At 36.9% G+C, this 18,896-nt stretch overlaps 1 protein-coding gene across 2 annotated transcripts in view; it reads left to right on the top strand.

Annotated features, from left to right (window-relative positions):
* CHN1 (chimerin 1) overlaps nt 1-18,896 on the top strand; it is a 275,820-nt gene that overhangs the window by 139,447 nt on the left and 117,477 nt on the right. For both annotated transcript variants that reach the window (XM_007494411.3, XM_056794021.1), the window contains one exon: nt 4,198-4,486. In XM_007494411.3, the coding sequence (XP_007494473.1) occupies nt 4,198-4,486 (289 nt within the window). The remainder of the gene's footprint in view (nt 1-4,197; nt 4,487-18,896) is intronic.

The raw sequence follows: 18,896 nt of genomic DNA, 5'->3' as shown, positions 1-18,896 counted from the left end.
AGACAATGATATAGCCAGTGCCCAGACTACAAGCTCATTCAAAAGTCCTTTTTCCTTTAGCACACTGGCACCATATCATTCAGATGCTGAGTGTAGGTCTTTGTGAAATTGCATGCCAGCCTTCCAGACTGCAGACAAGGGGAGAGGTTTGAGTTCCACAAAATTTGAGCCCCAATTCAATTCAGGGATTCAGAAATCAATCATGTGAAATATTAAAATATATCTCTAAGTCTGGTCCATGAACACTTTGTTCATTAGAGTCAACTTCTGAATACATCTTTAATACTTTCATGATTCATTTATACCTGGACCCCTACAACAGTTGTATTCCAACACAATCACGTGCCATGACTTATTTAGCCATTCCCCAATTGAGAGGCATCCCTGCAATTTGTGTCTGTTGTAACTGCTTGTATGAGCCCAAGTAATTTAATCTCTTGATGCTAAAAGGGAAATCTCTTGAGTCTATTGGTAACTGAGAAGGTGCTGATTTGCAATGGGAGAGGAAGTTTTCTCATTTAGAAGTTCTTATACTGGGGCAATCACAGGTTCAGTATTCATCCATATGTATTACTGTATGTACGTATGTATGTATGTATGCATGTGGCCAGCTAGGTGGTACTATGAATAGAGTGCCAACTGACATCTGGAAGATTCATCTGAGTTCAAATCTTGCCTCAGAAACTTATTAGCCAAATGATCCTGGGCAAGTCACTGAACCCCATTTGCCTCCATTTCCTCATCTGTAAGATGAATAGAAAAGGAAATGGCAAACAACTACAGTATTTCTACTAAAAAAATGGAGTCACCAATGATGGTCTACTTAAAGAATCCTAGAGAATCCACCAAAAAGCTAGTAGAAATAGCCAACAACTTTAGCAAAGTTGCAGGATACAAAAATAAACCCACATAAGTCATTTCTGTATATCCCCAACACATCTCAGCAGCAAGAATTAAAAAGATAAATTCCATTTAAAACCACGCTAGACAATATAAAATACTTGGGAATCTATCTGCCAAAACAAATACAGAAACTATATGAATACAACTACAAAACACTCTCCATACAATTAAAACTAGATCTAAATAATTGGAAAAACATTAACTGCTCATGGGTAGGATGAGCTAACATAATAAAAATGACCATTCCTACCCAAATTTATTTATTTATTTAGTGCCATACCCATTGAACTACCAAAAAACTTTTTTACTAAATTAGAAAAAAAAAAAAACATAACAAGTTCATTTGGAAGAATGAAAGATCAAGAATATCCAGGGAAATGATGAAAAAAAAATGTAAAAGAGGGTGGCCTAGCAGTACCAGATCTCAAACTATACTATAAAGCAGTGGTCATCAAAGCAATATGGTACTGGCTAAGAGACAGAAAGGAGGATCAGTGGAATAGACTTGGGGTAAGTGACTTCAGCAAGACAATCTATGATAAACCCAAAGATCCCAGCTTTGGGGACAAAAATCCACTATTTGATAAAAACTGCTGGGAAAATTAGAAGACAGTATGGGAGAGATTGGGTTTGGATCAACATCTTATACCCTACACCAAGATAAACTCAGAATGGGTGAATGACTTGAATATAAAGAAGGAAACTATAAGTAAATTAGTTGGACACAGAATAGCATACATGTCAGATCTTTGGGAAATGAAAGATTTTAAGACCAAGCAAGAGTTAGAAAAAATCACAAAATGTAAAATAAATAATTTTGATTACATTAAATTAAAAAGGTTTTGTACAAACAAAACCAATGCAACCAAAATTAGAAGGGAAGCAACAAATTGGGAACAATCTTCATAATAAAAACTTCTGACAAAGATCTAATTACTCACATTTATAAAGAGCTAAATCAATTGTACAAAAAAATTAAGCCATTCCCCATTTGATAAATGGGCAAGGGACATGAATAGGCAATTTTCAGATAAAGAAATCAAAACTATCAATAAACACATGAACAAGTGTTCTAAATCTCTTATAATCAGGGAGATGCAAATCAAAACAACTCTGAGGTATCACCTCACACCTAGCAGATCAGCTAACATGACAGCAATGGAAAGTAATAAATGTTGGAGGGGATGTGGCAAAATTGGGAAATTAATGCATTGCTGGTGGAGTTGTGAATTGTGGTGGTGTGCTGGTAGAGTTGTGATCCAACCTTTCTGGAGGGCAATTTGGAACTATGCCCAAAGGGTGCTAAAAGACTGTCTGCCCTTTGATCCAGCCATAGCACTGCTGGGTTTGTACCCCAAAGAGATAATAAGGAAAAAGACTTGTACAAAACGTATTCATAGCTGCGCTCTGTGTGGTGGCAAAAAAATTGGAAAATTAATGGATGCCCTCCAATTGGGAAATGGCTGGACAAATTGTGGTATATGTTGGTGATGGAATACTATTATGCTCAAAGGAATAATGAACTGGAGGAATTCCATGTGAACTGGAATGACCTCCAGGAATTGATGCAGAGTGAGAGAAGCAGAACCAGGAGAACATTATATACAAAGACTGTGGTCAATGTGGTACAATTGAATATAATGGACTTCTCCATTAGTGGCAATGCAGTGATCCAGAACAACTCAGAGGGATTTATGAGAAAGAACACTATCCACATTAAGAGGAAAAACTGTGGGAGTAGGAACACAGAAGAAAAACAACTGCTTGATTACATGGGTTGATGGGGATATGATTGGGGATGTAGACTCTAAATGATTGCCCTAGTGCAAACATCAATGACGTGGAAATAGGTTTTGATCAAGGACACATGTAAAACCCAGCGGAACTGCGCATTGTCTATGGGAAGGGGAAGAGCAAGGGGAAGGAAAGAATATGATTCTTGTAACCAAGGAAAAATGTTCTAAATTGACTAATTAAATAAAAAATTCCCCAAAAAATTGCTATTAGCATGGCCCCTTTGTTTTGGGTATGTTAAAAAATTTAAGCCTTTCTGAAATTTTTAATTGCTGTCCTTTTGGAACATAGCCTCTACTAGAATAGTGTTGATTGTTAGAATAAGTTTGTGTTCTTATCTATTTATACTGTTTCCTTAAAAAAAAGCTGTTATATTTGGTTCATCAGCTGTGTCCCATGTATTTGTAACATATGGTACACACACACCTCCCAGGATTAAAATGAAACTTCTTTCTAGTTAGTTAATTTTTTTAAAGAAATCCAACTTCACTCTGAAAAGTAACACAAGAGTGAACTTCCTTGCTTGGATCTCTGGAATTGCATCAAAATCTTCTGAAATAGCCATTCCCTACCTCTATCCTTTTTGCACAAGGATTGTGGGTAGTCTTACATACACTAGGATCCCTCTGCAAAATTTGCCGCAGAAAGCAAATAGGACAGTTCCCCTAAAGGTAAAACATTTCATCCTTGAACTCCCCAAACAAAATTCCTTCCCAGAGACCAAAATGCCTGAAGGTGAAGCAGCCCATGGCTCCTAGATCCTATATATTACAAAGATTTATTCAAGATTTAACAAGCAAAGCACAGAACACTTTCTCCACAAAGCTAAAGAATTAGTGTTTGGCCTCTGGACAGAAATAGGGAATGTATGTCCTTGTGCCATCATTCAATCCCACATGGCTCAGTATCTGGCAAGAATTTTACTCCAGTGTCATTGCTGTTGTTTGAGCTCGATTGCCTCTTGAATGAGACCTCCCTGCAGAAAGGCAGGGCTGCAGGGGTCTGACACGAGCAGCCATTTTCATTATTGATCAGTGACAAGGGGGAGGCTCTGTTTACAAGAAGTTCTCATCTCGGACAACTAAGCAATTCAATATAAAGATACAGGCCTATAAAAAGAAATCCCAATAGAGTGTAAAGGTCCTCCTCCTCCCCCTTTCTCTGAACCCCTCTCTAGTTTTTCCACAGGCAGGCATGATGAAGTGACTAAAAAGGATAAAGGAGAACAAATCATTCCTTCTAGGGTAGGCATGCATTTGGCTGTCCTCTCCATAGTTGTTGCTAGTCTCCTCTTCTCATTTGTTTTCAGAAATTCAATTTTATATTCCTTTTTTTTCCCCAGACCATACACAAAGATTAGCCACAGCTTATTTAAACAAACTAAGAAGAGAAACACACCAAAAGCCATAGCTGTTTTCTTTTTTTTTTTAATAATTCTTTCAGGGAGACTTCACTTGGTTATTTTTCTTAAAAAACGTCTTTCCCATTTCATTGAGGCAGATTTGGAAGTCAAACCAGAAACTTCAGGCTCTACTACGATGGAAAGCACTTTGTTGGGGAGAAACGTTTTGAGTCCATCCACGATCTGGTGACTGATGGATTGATTACTCTCTATATTGAAACCAAGGCAGCAGAATATATTGCCAAGATGACGATAAATCCAATTTATGAGCACATAGGATACACCACTTTAAACAGAGAGCCAGCATACAAAAAACACATGCCCGCCCTGAAAGATACACATGATTGGAAAGAGTCTACAGGAGAGGATGGGGTGTCAGAGAAAAGGGTAAGCTACAATGAAGCCGCTCTTTTTTCCTTGTTTTTCCTTTCTTTCAAGAAAGACAGAATTATCAGGAAAGAATTTAAATTTTCATTTGTGCATCAAACTTTTTGGAAAAGGATATATGAGGATGATGTGTCTAGTCAGTGTGATATTGAATTTCATGTTTATAATCCTTGCTTAATTAAAAAATTCTTTTTCTATGGAGCTACTTTTTAAAAATTTTCTAGTTTCATAATTGGAAAAGGTATCTTGGTGAGATGACCCCAGGAATAACTTTTGGAGATCATATCATTTTGATCAAGAAGTACAGCTGCTACCTAAAATACCAGAAATCAAGGAGATTATAGTATCTACCTGCCAGTCTACTGCTACATTTCCCTCAATGTGATCTAATTTATAAATAGGTCTGTTCTTTAGCAAAATGTTACAGTTGTTTTTTTTAAGCATATGACTAAAGTCAGCCTGTTGGAGACTGATTGAACTGTATTTAGCATCAGTTGGAGTTAAGAGAGACCTGGTTCTTTGCAGACCATGAGCCTTCTTGGGTCTCAGTTTCCTTATCCATAAAGTGAAGGTTATAAGATGGCCTTTGGAATTTGCTTCAATTTCAGATCTATGCTCCAAAGATTGGATTTTTTTCTAATTTAAATTTTTTTTGGAAGAAAACTTTAAAATTATTATGATGTGACTAGTATTTTTATAATTCTGGTGTTTGAACTTGACTGCCCCTTGAATGAGATATCCCTGCAGAAAGACAGGAGGACTACCAGGGGTCTGACATGAGCAACCATTTTTGTTATTGATCAGTGTCAAGGGGGAGGCTCTGTTACAAGAGGTTCTCATCTATTCTCTTGTATTAGTATTCCATGCTAAGTTAACAGTATAAAGTTTGAATCCCTCCTCTTTAGACTGCTCATACTCTTACCACCCCCCCCCAAAATAGTCTTATAGTCCAAGATAGTTGTTTGGTGGTCCTATGTATTTTTTTAATGTGCTTTAGATTACTTCTTAGGTCTGAAATGATTATTGATTCCTCCTTTGAAGACATTATGAGAACATTACATAAATGATCATGTTGTACCAAAATATGATCTTGAATCATAAGCTTGGTTCAAAGGACCCAGCTAGAAATATATTAATTTTCTCATGAAAATCTCAGTTCTGAGCATTTTAAGTTATTCTTACCCCGAATGGAATTTTGTGTCCACACTGTACCCAAAGTCATTAAAAATATAGCCACTGGACATTTGTAGTTGTCTGGTGCCATGATGTGTCATTTTTGTAGCTGTTTAAACACATTTTTGTTTTGTCTCTTAATTATGTGGTTCCTTGTTCCTTCTTGTGATGTATGATTTGTGATGTGATTCTTTTTTTCTAATTTTAAACCCTTACCTTCTGTCTTAGAATCAAAATGGTTGCTCATGTCAGACCCCTGGCAGTCCTGTCTTTCTGCAAGGACATCTCATTCAAGGGGCAGTAGAACTGAAACACCAGAATTATAGAAGTACTAGTCACATCATAAGAATATTGGTTCCAAGGCAAAAGAGTGGTAAGGGCTAGACAATGGGTGCTAAGTGATTTCCAGGGTCATAGAGCTAGGAAGTATCTGCCACTCAGCCACCTAGCTGCCCCATATGGTTATTTTTCATGTGTTGAATGAAAGAACATTAATGGGACTCTTCAAAAATAGTTATGTGTATACATCTAACATTCATGATAACATTTCCTGTTAGTTCTGATGGTATTTTAAACATTACATACTTCAGTATCTCATAGATTCATGACTTCTCTGTGTAGGTTGTTCTTGAATTGATATAAATCACACATTTTCTGTAATTCAGTAGAATATTCAAGTTCATACATTGTTGGAAATGGGCATGTCTGTCTCTAACCTGAACATTATTGTTTTTAAAACTCAAAACTGATCATATTTGTACTACCATCCATTTGGTATTTTCCATCATCAGGAGAACTTATGTTGAAGCAAGTTAACTATTTAATTCAGTAAATATTTAAGTGCCTTGTGTGCTGAGCTCTGTGATCCTTGAACAAGTCTAGCATTTGTCTGTAATATTGAAGGTATTACTACTTCTGTATGAAAGCAGAAGACTGAACCAGATGATTTTTGAGGTCCTTCCCAGATTCAGAATAATATTATATCTCTGTTGAAAATGAAGTCTCTGGGGAAGCTAGGTGACTCAGAGGATTGAGAGCCAGGGCTAGAGATGAGAGGACCAGAGTAATAAATCTGTCCTCAGACAGTTTCTATCTGTGCGACCCTTCTATCTGTTGCTTGTTATCATCATCCCATTCATGAGTGGGAGGCATTATGGTATAGCAAAAAGAATGCGCAGTTTGAAGTGTGGGAATCTAGGTTCAAATGCTGGTTGTAGCTCTTACTGTGTGCCTGTGGGCAAATTACTCAACCTTTCTGGGCCTCAATTTCCTCAATTTTCCAATCTGTGAAAATAAGGAATTGTACTAGATGTATCACCACTCATGAATGGGATGAACTACTCAACTCTTACTTTACTTCTGATGAACAACACACTCCTCTCTTGAATCCAGGCATTCCCACTGGCTCTCCCCCATGCCTGGAACATTCTCCCTGCTCTGCTGTGACTACTGGCTTCCCTGGGTTTCTTTAAGCCCAAACTGAAGGCCCACCTTCTAGAGGAAACTTCCCCCAATCTCTCTTAATTCTAGTGCCTGTTAATTATCTCCTAGTTATCCTGTATGTTGCTTGCTTTGTGTATAAATATATTAGTGTGTTGTCTCCCCCATTAGATTGTAAATAACTTGAATGCAAGGATTGTTTTGCCTTTTTTGTATCTCCAGCTCTTAGCACAGTCCTTGGCACATAATAGATGCTTAATCAATGTTTACTGAGTGATTGACTGACAAGGAGAATGATCCCTGACCTGGAAGGAATAGGATAAAAATGAATAATACATGATTGATGCCTAAAATAAAAGGGGAGATAATCATAGAGCACTTGGCTGCCCTTGATTAATTCAAGTCCATTGTCCCAAGTGAATCAGTAGTGTGCTATGGCAGCCAGAAAAACTAATATAATCTTGGATTTCATTGAGAGATGTGGCAGCCTGGATGCAGAAAATGATAAGTCCATTTTGTTCTATGTAGTCATACCCACATTTAGAGTTTGTATCCCACTCTGAACACCATATTTTTGGAAGGGAATTGGAAATCTGGAAAACATCCAGAGGATGGTAAAGAGACTTTGAGATTGGTTGAAGCACTTATGAATGTTTTAGCCCAATAAAATGAAGATTTGGATTGGGAAGTGGCTGGGGACTGGAGACATGGGGAGGGTTCCTGAAAGCTCATCTGGAAGGATTAGTCTTGTTCTTCTTGACTTCAGAGTACAAAATTAGGAATAGTGGATAAAAGCTACAGGGGCAAATTTAGGCTCAGTATCAGGAAAGACTTTCTAACAATAGAACCTTTCCTACAATGGAATGGCCTGGTTGGCTCCTAAGGCACTAATTAGTGAGTCTTCGAGCAAAGATTTCATCATCACTTGTGATATTTTGTAGAGGGCCTTTGGGTTTGGGTATGACCTGAACTAGATAACCTCTGAGGTCCTTTTAACTCTGAAATTCTATGATTTTTGTATCTGAGGGCTTTAGGAAGCAGTTTTATATTGCTGTTGCCCCATAGAGACATTGCAGAATAAAGAATAGAGGGACAGAGTGCCTTGGAGTCAGAATGCCTGGGTTCGAATCCCATCTCTGGCAGCACTAGCTGTGTAAACCTGGACAAGTCACTTAACTCCTTTGTGCCTCATAGAGTTCATTAGGACTTATCTTTTATATCATAGGCAGTTATGACCTTTCTAGGTAGAGGGAACTCCCAAGGCTAAAAAAATCTAGAGGTCCTTCAGGTACTTGTGGAATCCTGAAATGATTATGGAATTTTTATAAAGGAGATCTTTCTCTCTGCTTCTTTCCACTAAAATTGACTTTAGGGGGCAGCAAGGTGGCTCAGTGAATGGAGAGCCAGGCATAGAGACTGGAGGTCCTAGGTTTAAATCTGGCCAAACTGTCAATCTTCAGACTTCTGCTTTTCAAACCTGCTATCTTTTAATGCAATCTATTTCCTATAAGTCCCTGGACAGGGTAGGGAAGTACTAAGGACCTCCAAATGGGGATATTGTGCTTCCAAATCAAATCATGATGAAGTTTTTAGCCATAGATAAAAATGCCTTGCTATCTTTTCTCTCTCCAGTACTACATCTACTTTTCTTGCTTCAAACTGCATGCTTCTTCCAGAAAAAAAAACCTCTTAAGATCTATTTAATTAAAAATAGATTTTATTTAGCAGTTGATTTGCCCAGGGTCCCACATCTGGGAAATGACTGAGGCCAGATTTGAAGTCAAGAGAATGTGTCTTCCTGACTCTAGACTCATGCTCTGACCACTGTACTATCTAGCTTCTGGTGACCATGTCACTCCACTAATAAATATCTCCACTGGCTCCCCAGTGCTTAGAAACTCCAAGGGAACCATTGAAGTTGACTTTCACAAGTTGTCTCCAACCCATATTTCCAGTTTTATTGCATACCATACACCTTCATGCAAAGAATAGTCTCCCATTCTGTTCTGCCCCTAACATCTCCATCTTTGAAATCCTTTCTTTTATTCAAAGTTAAGTTCAAATGCCACCTCCCTCATGACTTTCCCTTATTTCTCACCTACCTCAACCACTGGCTCCAAACCACTATAACACTGTAACCATGGTGTAATGGGGACATATCCTAGAGGGATTTAAGATGTTATAACCGACCTAGGAACTCATCAGGGCCAATTAAGTACCAAATCCTTAGATTATGGAAACAAAGTTTATTTTAACAAAAAAGGAATAAGGAAAACTGGTAGATATGACTCCCACACTCTTCAAACTACCTCCACCTGACTCCTAAGTATCCTGCATAAGGAGAGCCTTCTGTTCTTCCTTAGGGCCTACCTACACCTCCTTATGCTATCAAAAACCCTTTCCCAGCCTATCTGACTGACCCTAATCTTCCCACCAGTAATTAATAAAGAAAGAAAGGGGAAAACCTCTGGGTTTGGCTGCTGTATTAAGTAACTCAAAGTTATAGATGGAAAACTCTGAATTACCTTAGCCAATAAGAATTCTGGTAGATGGACCACTGCCAGGTGAAGACTGGACTCAGGGAAATTAGTTTCCTCCAAGCAAATACTCTACCTGGAATGCCAAAGATTTTCTCCATGAAAATTCTGACTTTCCAGGGAGAATCTCTTAGAGCAAAACTCTTCCTTCAGCTTGAAATTGTAGGCAGAGACAAAACCCACTCCCAGCTCAGATGAAATCCAAGAAGGCAGTGAAGTTCAGTTATTTTCAGTTTTAGACTCCCACAATTCCCTCCTACCCAGAATCCTTTCCCAAGGCTTATTTCAAAATTCTCTTCTTTCCACTAACCCTAGAAAACCAGACCATCCCTAACTTACATTCATACAATGGGTAAGTCACTTAACCCATTAGCCTCAGTTTCCTTATCTGTAAAATGAGATGGAGAAGACATGGCAAACTTCTCTAGTATCTTTTCCAAAAAAACTCCAAATGGAGTCACAAAGAGTTGGACATGATTGAAAAATTACACAATAACAACATCCCTCTTTCTCTCATTCTACTAGATTGTAAGATCCTTAAGGTTAAATCTTTTTCTTTTTAGTCTTTACATTTCCAGTGTTTAGTACATTACATCAAATTGGTAGGCACTAAATAATTAGTCAATATATGAAGCCAAGAGTTGTTTAGTCAAGAGACCTGGGTTCTAATTCTAATGAGAGTCCCTAGTTGTAGGATATGAGGATCCTAATTCCAAGTGACCCCAGGAAGTATGATGTTTGTAAATGTTCTTAATGTAAAAACAAAGTACATTAATAAAATGTTTTTGAAGAAAAAAAGTAAATATTCCACCAATTATCTGGAAACTCACTGATACTGGATCAGACAAATGAAATAGTCTGTGAAAAGTAAATAAACTATCAGTTCTTCATAGGCCTTTCAGGAGAGGAAGTCAGCTGTAGTGAAGATTTTTTAAAAGGGGAGAAAGAAAGAAAATAGAGGAAATGTATATGCCTGATACAACACAACATCCCTAGGAAGGTAACTTTAGTTACCTGTAACCTAAGCTCTAAACAATTTATTCTTTGTTTTGCTTCACTGTAGCCCTAACGTCTTCAATAAAAAGGGTATTCTCTGACCCTGATGTGTCTCTAGTGATTGATCAGAAATAGGCACAAAGATTTACATTTCCTGGATAGTGAAAGTCCAGACAGAAGCCAGAGGATGTCTGTGTTTTCAGGATTCATGGTCCACTTGAGAGTGGAAACCAATGCCTTCCCCAGTGAAAGAAAGAGGTCTTAGACATCAGAGAAATGATCCAGTCCAGCTCTGGTGTTCTTGGTTGCTATGAGTAATTTAGGGTCTGTAAGGGGTGAAAATCTCATCATTTCTCATGGTAATCCTTAAATCCTTAAAATGGAAACTCAGATGTGTCAGAGCTATTAGTGAAGAGTGAGAAGAATGCTCTCAGGGCCCTGATAATTTTCCAGTAGAAGAAATGGAGATCAAAGAACCTCTCATATGACTTGTGGAACTTCTTGCCAATCCAGATTTCTATGAATTAATATTACATGACATTTTTCAGGAACTATTCATATCATTTCCTCTGCTTTTTAATTGAAAAAACTTAGAGAGGTTAGTCATATAATGCCAGCATCCTAGACCATTTGTTGGGGGGCAGGGCAGAGAAAGGGATTATTTGCTGCTAAACTCTCTACTCCTTTCTGAAATGGCTTAACATTACCAGTCTAGTCTGGCCCAGAGCCCTGTTTTTATGAGTTATTGCTTTTTATTTGTCTTGGAGCCATATTTGAATGGTTCCTGTTTCCATGTGGGAACCATAATATGTTTACTTCAAGGCATACTGTACTAGCTCCCTAATGCAATCATTTTTTATAAGATTCTAACACTCATTTATGAAGCTTGATTGGAAAAGCAACCCTCGAACCATGCTATAGGAAATATATGTGCTTCATATGACTATAAATAGCACCCCATTTCTACAAAATAATTAATTTGCATTTTTGAAATAATTAGAGGTTAACTGCATCACAGACAGATGCTATCTTCCTTTGGAGATTAGTGGTCCAACATTTAGTTATTGCATGTGTTGGAACTGCTTACAAGCTGACCAAGATATTCAAAATAAATTTGGGCATCCTATCAAATTTTGTCAAGCTAAATAATTTATAGGCTTTCTCTTCCCTCTCTGCCATAGGCACTCTTCTGGAAATCTATGAATGTATACAAAAGTTGACATGTTGTTATATCAGTCATCTATACAAGATAAGCTTTACTTATTAAAGGCAAGATCCATAACATTCCAGTTTTTTTTCCTTCAGACTTATGACTGTGACTCCCCAGAGTGCACAAATCCCATACAGGCTCATGAAATTTGAAATTGACGGGTAATGGGGCCCCATTGAAAACTGCCAGACTGACTGGAATGCTTTCGGTGCCATCATAAAATGATGGAGGTGCTTTCCCCCCAGACTTTTAAGATGGCATCAGAAAGCCTGGTCTGTTCATCAGTTTAGCCTCCCCCAAGGCATTTATTTCAAAAGGATTTGCTTATTTTGAAAAATATAATATAGTGCTGCTCTGCCAGTGCCTAGAAACTAACTGAATGCTCAAGTCGTTGTATAGCAGAATCTAGAGCCCCTGAGGAATAACTTACTGTAGATTGCTGACTTTTCCAGGTAACTCAAGATTTTCTCACTTTAAACAATCAAAACTAGGTTTTTGTTTTAACAGTTTTCATAGAAATTAGTATAGTAGACAGAGCAACAGACATGGAATCAGAAGACCTGGGCCCAAATCCTTTCCTCATCTGTAAAATGAATATAATAACACCTGCCTTACAGAGTTGGGGTGAAGATCAAATAAGATAATGTATGCAAAGTACTTTGTCAAATTAAACACAATCTAAGTCACCTGTTGTTATTATTGTTACTATTGTCATTTTGTAACTGCTTCATGATCTCATCAATGGGTATAGTACAGACCAGACCTACACATGCCTTCTCATTAATGGAAGAGATACTCAATACTTTGCATTTTTAGATTTAATCTGTCAGATATAGATTTATTAATAAATTATTGGAATTCTAGACCTCTCTGCTGAGAGAGAGAGAGCCTAAGCCATTTTCTAAGAACAACTTATCAGATCCAAGAACAAAGACAAAATTCTATGATCAAGATCAAACAGAAGGATAAAGTTTAATTAACAATTTTCATTCAACAAATAGAACAATTATAACTTAACTTGAAGAATCCTTTCCTTAAAACCATTCAGTCCCTCTTAAAAACTACTTCTAAGGATTCTCTTTTCAAGCTGGTCAAATGTGAACTTAAAGGACTTGTATTAATTGAATTAATCAAAGTTCTTGTTCAAAGTCTGATCATTACCTTAATTAATTTCTGGGAAGATTCCTCTCTGGGCTAATCAGGCCTCTCCCTTTAGAAAATAATTAGAACTGTGACTCTGGGCAAGTCACTTAACCCCCATTACCTAGCCCTTACCACTCTTCTACCTTAGAACCAATACTATGTAAATACCATATACCATAGTGTACTATGTATAGGTTAAAAGACAGAAGGTAAGAGTTAAAAAAAGAAGGAAAGTGAACAATTATGCCTTCAAAAAGAATCATGTAAAAAAGATTTCAAAATAGGTCATTATATTAGAAATTATGTCCAAAGAGTGATAAGATTTCTCATTCAGATTAAAGCAAGGACTTCAGATGTCTAATGTTATTTTGAATATGTGGTCTTAATAAGGATAAAGATATGGTTCCATGCCATACTATGGACAAGAGATCACAGCTTTGATCTCTATAAACTTTCCATAGAAGATCCATTCAATGTGTTAGAAGTCTTCTTTAAGGACTGTCCAAGTACACTAACCTACTTGACTGTTGTTTGCCACTGACCCTGTCTATCTCATCTCCTTGCCTCTGTACAATAGTTATCTCTCATGTTTACCTTTTCCCCATTCCCCCCTCCAGTTGCTGATCCCTTCCCTCTACGACCACCTTCCGTCTACTCTGTATATAATTTATACTGAGTTATTTATAGGTTGCCTTTCCAGTGAAAAGGTGTGCTCTGTGAGGCTAGAGACTATTTAATCTCTGACACATAGTAGTCACTTAATAAATTCTTATTGACTGACTTATTGATTGACTGATATGAGTATGAGGATGCTATTCAAGCTTGCCATCTGTTATCACTCATACTTGATATTTGACCAGACCACCTCTTTTTTCTAGACATTCATCTTTTGTGTGGCATTTTTTATTCCACTTCTTATGTGTGAGTCATTGGTGATAACAGGCTATAACTACTTTGCTTGTCCACCATGCATATCTCCATTGTCCTTGGGGAACCACAGAATTTTAGTTCTTTGGAGACTATGGGATTCCATCATATATTAACTGAATAGCATCAACAGAAAACTAAAAAGTTGTTTTTTTATTTCAGGAATCAGTGTGGGACATTTGCAGTTTTCCAAAAGTGTTTGGTCCTCTCTTTCTCTCCCATCCATTCTTGAGTTTAACTCTTTTTCCATCTACAATATCCAAAATACATGCATTTATAAATCATATCAATGGGTTATCCATCCAACTGCATGTCATAGATTGGACAAAAGATGTTCTTCATCCACTTAGTTTTTCCATTGTGGATTGTTAGATGAACACTTTTGAATAGATTTTGTATCATAAGCACAATAGCATTTACAAATAAAATCAACTGGAGTACCTCAACAGCTATAGGGAATTCCTTTTTTCCATTTGCACTCTATGCAAGACATCTTCCATGACAATGGCAAACACTTTTGGCAAACATGCATTCCCTGTTTTATGCCTCACTTGATATTTTTTAAATTGAGACCCTTACCTTCCATCTTAGAATCAATATTGTATATTGATTCCAAGGCATAAAGGTGGTAAGATCTTGGCAATGGGGGTTAACTTTCCTAGAGCCACACAGCTGGGGAAGTGTCTGAGATAAGATTTGAACTCAGGACACCCCCTATCCCCATCTCTAGGCCTGGATCTCTATTCACTGAGCCACCTGGCTGCCTCCCTTACTTGATATCTGTCTCTAGGTTGTTGAGCAGCATTATCTCTGTTACTACATCTTTTAAGCAATCTTGTATGACTATAAGATATATATATGGGGTGGGGGGAGCTAGTTGACTCAGTGGATGCAGAGCCAGGCTTAGAGATGGAGATCCTGAATTCAAATCTGGCCTCAGATGCTTCTTAGCTGTGTGACCATAGGCAAGTCACTTAACCCCCATTGCTGAGCCCTTACCATTTTTCTGCCTTGGAATCAATACATAGTATTGATTCTAAGATGAAAGGTAAGAATTCTTTAAAAAGATATGTGTATGTGAAATATTTTGTTTGAGGATAGCCTTTAAGGCTGATTTTTTGTCTTTTCAAATAAGACACCTTGCTTTGCTTTTTATAATTAAAAAAATAAGCACAATGGGACAGCTTGGATTCCTGGAAACGTTTAGTCAGTTGTGTGACTATAAATATGTGTTATGTTATGGAATATCCTTTGTGAAAGCATGACTGATTTTCAAATATTAGTTAAGCGGATCTCTGATTTGTGTGTCGATTGAGCTCATGAAAATCATATGGAGATGAGAGGCATACGGTTATGGTTTACTGATGAGCTTTCAATTGCCTTTTCTTTTTTGACAATAATATATCATTATGTGTTATTAGTTCATGATTTTCTCCAATTTCTTATCTTTTCCTCTTTCATATGTCATAGGAATGCCTCTGATTACTTAAATAGCATATCAGTTCTAGGGAGGATTTCTTACTCTTGCTTGTAGTCTTACCATTCTTGGGGGAAGTGAAATATGGTTCCATTGTACCAAATGAAGAGCATGGTATGGTGGAAAGAATTCTAGGAATGAAGTCAGAAAACTTGTGATTGAATCCTAGCTCTACCCCAGAGTATCTCATTGAATCTGGACATGTCACTTAATCTTTCAATCTCTGTATCTCCCTGTCTCTGTCTCTCTTTTCTCTTCTGTTAAATTAGGTTTTTGGACTAGATGACTCTAGGGTTCCTTCCAGCTCTAGATATCTGATCATAGAATCCAAAGAGAATAATTTGTTATAGAAATTCTGACAGATCTTTTTTTTCATTTGTTTGTTCCATAGTTTTACCTCTTGAGATGATTTGGCTTAATTGAAAAGCATGGAAAACTTTTGAAAAACTTAATTTTCCCTGCATTGAAGCTTCCTATTTTTTATTTTGTTTTGGTGATATGTGTCAGACTCATTCTCTGTTCTTGTTTGGTAACTGAATTATTTTAAACTAATTTTGCTCTTGGTTGTTGTGCCTTTCCACTTAGCAAGTAGACTTGTTGTCTAATGGATAAGGTGGTTTCAGCGATCTTTTTGCCTCCTTGTTATGGTGATGTATTTCCAGTAATTAAATTTCCATAAAAAGAGATGATATTCCTTGTTAATATCATACCCTTGTTCCTGAATGTAATAAACATAATTTAATCTTTTCATGATTACTCAGAGTTACTGCAAGAAAGATTAATTAGGGGCAAGGAGGTGGCTTGGGGGCAACTAGGTGACTTGTTGGATTGAGAGCCAGGCCTAGGGACAGGAAGTCCTGGTTTCAAATTCTGCCTCAGACACTTCCTCACTCTGTGACTCTGGGCAAGTCACTTAACTCCTATTGCCTAGCTCTTACTGCTCTTTTGCCTTAGAACCAGCACAAACACAGTATTGATTCTAAGACAGAAGATAAGGGTTAAAGAAAAGAAAAGAAAAGAAAAGAAAAGAAAAGAAAAGAAAAGAAAAGAAAAGAAAAGAAAAGAAAAGAAAAGGAAAGAAAAGAAAAGAAAAGAAAAGAAAAGAAAAGAAAAGAAAAGGTTTATTATTGAACTATATCAAAACAGTAATAGCTTCAGCATTGATCCCTTTTTCTGAACTAAATGGGCCCAGTATGTTAATATTTTTGAGTTCCTCAGTTCATTTTAAAATTTGTTTTTGCTTTCTTCCTTATTGTCAGGCTGTTACCTGCCATTTTAATTGATAACGATATATGCTGTAGTGTTCAAATGGAAAAAAGCCACTAATCCACACATAAAGATCCCCATGGGCTACATATTGACTTGGAAAATCATAAATTAACATTATTTGTGTTTTATTGTATTTTATTTATTCTTTAAATATTTCCCAATTACATTTTAATTTGGTTCCAGCAGCATGTATTTGCTATAGCAGATTATTTTTCACTTTCTTACTGGCTGCTTCTGTGGGCTTGGAAATGAAGTGATAATGATGGTATTATTTGTATAGTTAAGACTTAGTAAACATTTTATATCAATTATCTAAATTGATCCCATATTCATCTTGTAAGTACAAGTTATTATTATTATTATTCCCATTTTATAGATAAATAAATTGACTTAAAAACCCCCAGCTTTTCAACCTGAATGAATCAAGGTTATTTCAATTGAATATAAAAAAAGCAACTATGAATGAGGGTATGAGGACCTTTCCTATGCGAAAATAATGCATTTTGAAGCAACTTTGTACCATCTATTTTTAAAGAAAGTGTAGGGTAGTAGAAAGATCTGGCCTTAGACTTAAGAGACTAACACTTCTGCTACTTTTGGTAATATAACCCTGAACTTCCTGTCTCTAAATCTTAGTTTCCTCATCTGTAAAATGGGAATAATGATATTTCAGGACCTCTTAATGTTTATTGCCATGATCAAAAGAGATTATGTATGTAAAATACTTCATAAACCTTAACTTACAGTTCAGTTGTGTCCAACTCTTTGTGACTCTGTGTACCAATTGTCCATGAGGTTTCTTGGCCAAGATACTGGAGTGGCTTGCCATTTCCTTCTCCAGTTTTAGATAGTGGTTAAGAGACTTGCTCAGGGCCACACAGTTATTAAGTTTCTGAGGTCAGATTTGAGCTCTAGTTTTTTGACTCTAAGCCCAGTGCACTATCCAGTGTGCCACCCCGTTGCCCCTTGAAAACCTTAAAGCATTCCATATATACCAGTTGTTATTAACATTTTGGCTGCTCAAAGGATTTTTCCCATCCTTACCCCCACCTCATTTTCTGAATCTTGGCTAGACTCCTAATAATGAAATTTTCAGGTACGCATTTTTCCACTTTAGAAGTTAATCAGTGCCAGGAGGTATGGGATACAATAAATGTCCTTTTTCAATCAAGAACAAGTTCCCCAGGAAACACTTTTCTTATTTTTATGGAATTTTTTCTTTACATTTCACATCTTTTCATTTTTTGATTTTCCCTATTTCTCCTGTACATCAGCTTTTTCCAAATTTTGCCTATTCTCAAATGACCCTAATGCCTTTCCTTTCCCTGCTTTCCTTATCCCTTGATTTCTTTTCCCCTTCTAAGTTCCTAGAGTTTTTGATCTAGCCTCCCTTGTTGCTTTCACTCTCAGAGTTATCTTTATCTGTATCTTCCTGCAAATGGTCTATCTAGAACAAAAGTGAATAGTAGCCTTGGTGCTCCATCCTGCTAGGTATCATTTGCCTTTTGCAGTAAGAAAATAAGAGCAACCCATAATGTCTAAGAAAAGGGTCTTTACTCTCTCAATTTCCAGTCTATATTCTTTTCTCAGTTAAAATCAACAAGGTCTCTTTTTATTTCTGGAGACTTTGTATTTTCTTTTCCTTTCCAAAGAGTAAAAAAGAGGAGTATTGCTCTCTTGCCTTTGCTCTCTCACCTTGTCTCCCTTGTCCTCAATACCATCCCCATGAAAAGAAGTCAAGACTAAATGCTTAAGAAAGGCATTTCCAGTTTATCTAATTGAAAGTAACCACTCTTTCCATATCTCTCTTTAAAAACTTGGTTCTGACTTCTTATATGGTACTTATCGCATTCTGGAGTATACTGTAGCTATTTGTGCATGTGACTTATTTCCCTTTCTAAATTATAAGCTTTTTTTGAGGAAAGGAACTATATTTTAATTATATTTCTATCCCCTATGGTGCCTTATACATAGTAAGTGTTAGATAGATATACAGAATGAATATAAAACTAGAAAATCTGCTCTTAGCTGGCTGCCCCTTGGGAACAGATCTGACAAGTTGATTCACACTGTAGTCATTAGGAAGAAAGTTTGATGGTAAAAGAAGACCCCAAGGTGACATACTATTTCAGGTTATCGTTTCCCACAGTTACCAGCATGGAACTTCAGTGATCCCCTTCTCTCAAAGTAATCAGTCTCTGGGAAAATTGCCTCCTGAAGCTCCAAATGACTGACTTG

Source organism: Monodelphis domestica, chromosome 4 (assembly GCF_027887165.1).
Source record: "Monodelphis domestica isolate mMonDom1 chromosome 4, mMonDom1.pri, whole genome shotgun sequence".
NCBI lineage: Eukaryota > Metazoa > Chordata > Mammalia > Didelphimorphia > Didelphidae > Monodelphis > Monodelphis domestica.
Note: the sequence above shows the minus strand (reverse complement) of the source record. Positions and strands in the feature narration are given on the sequence as shown.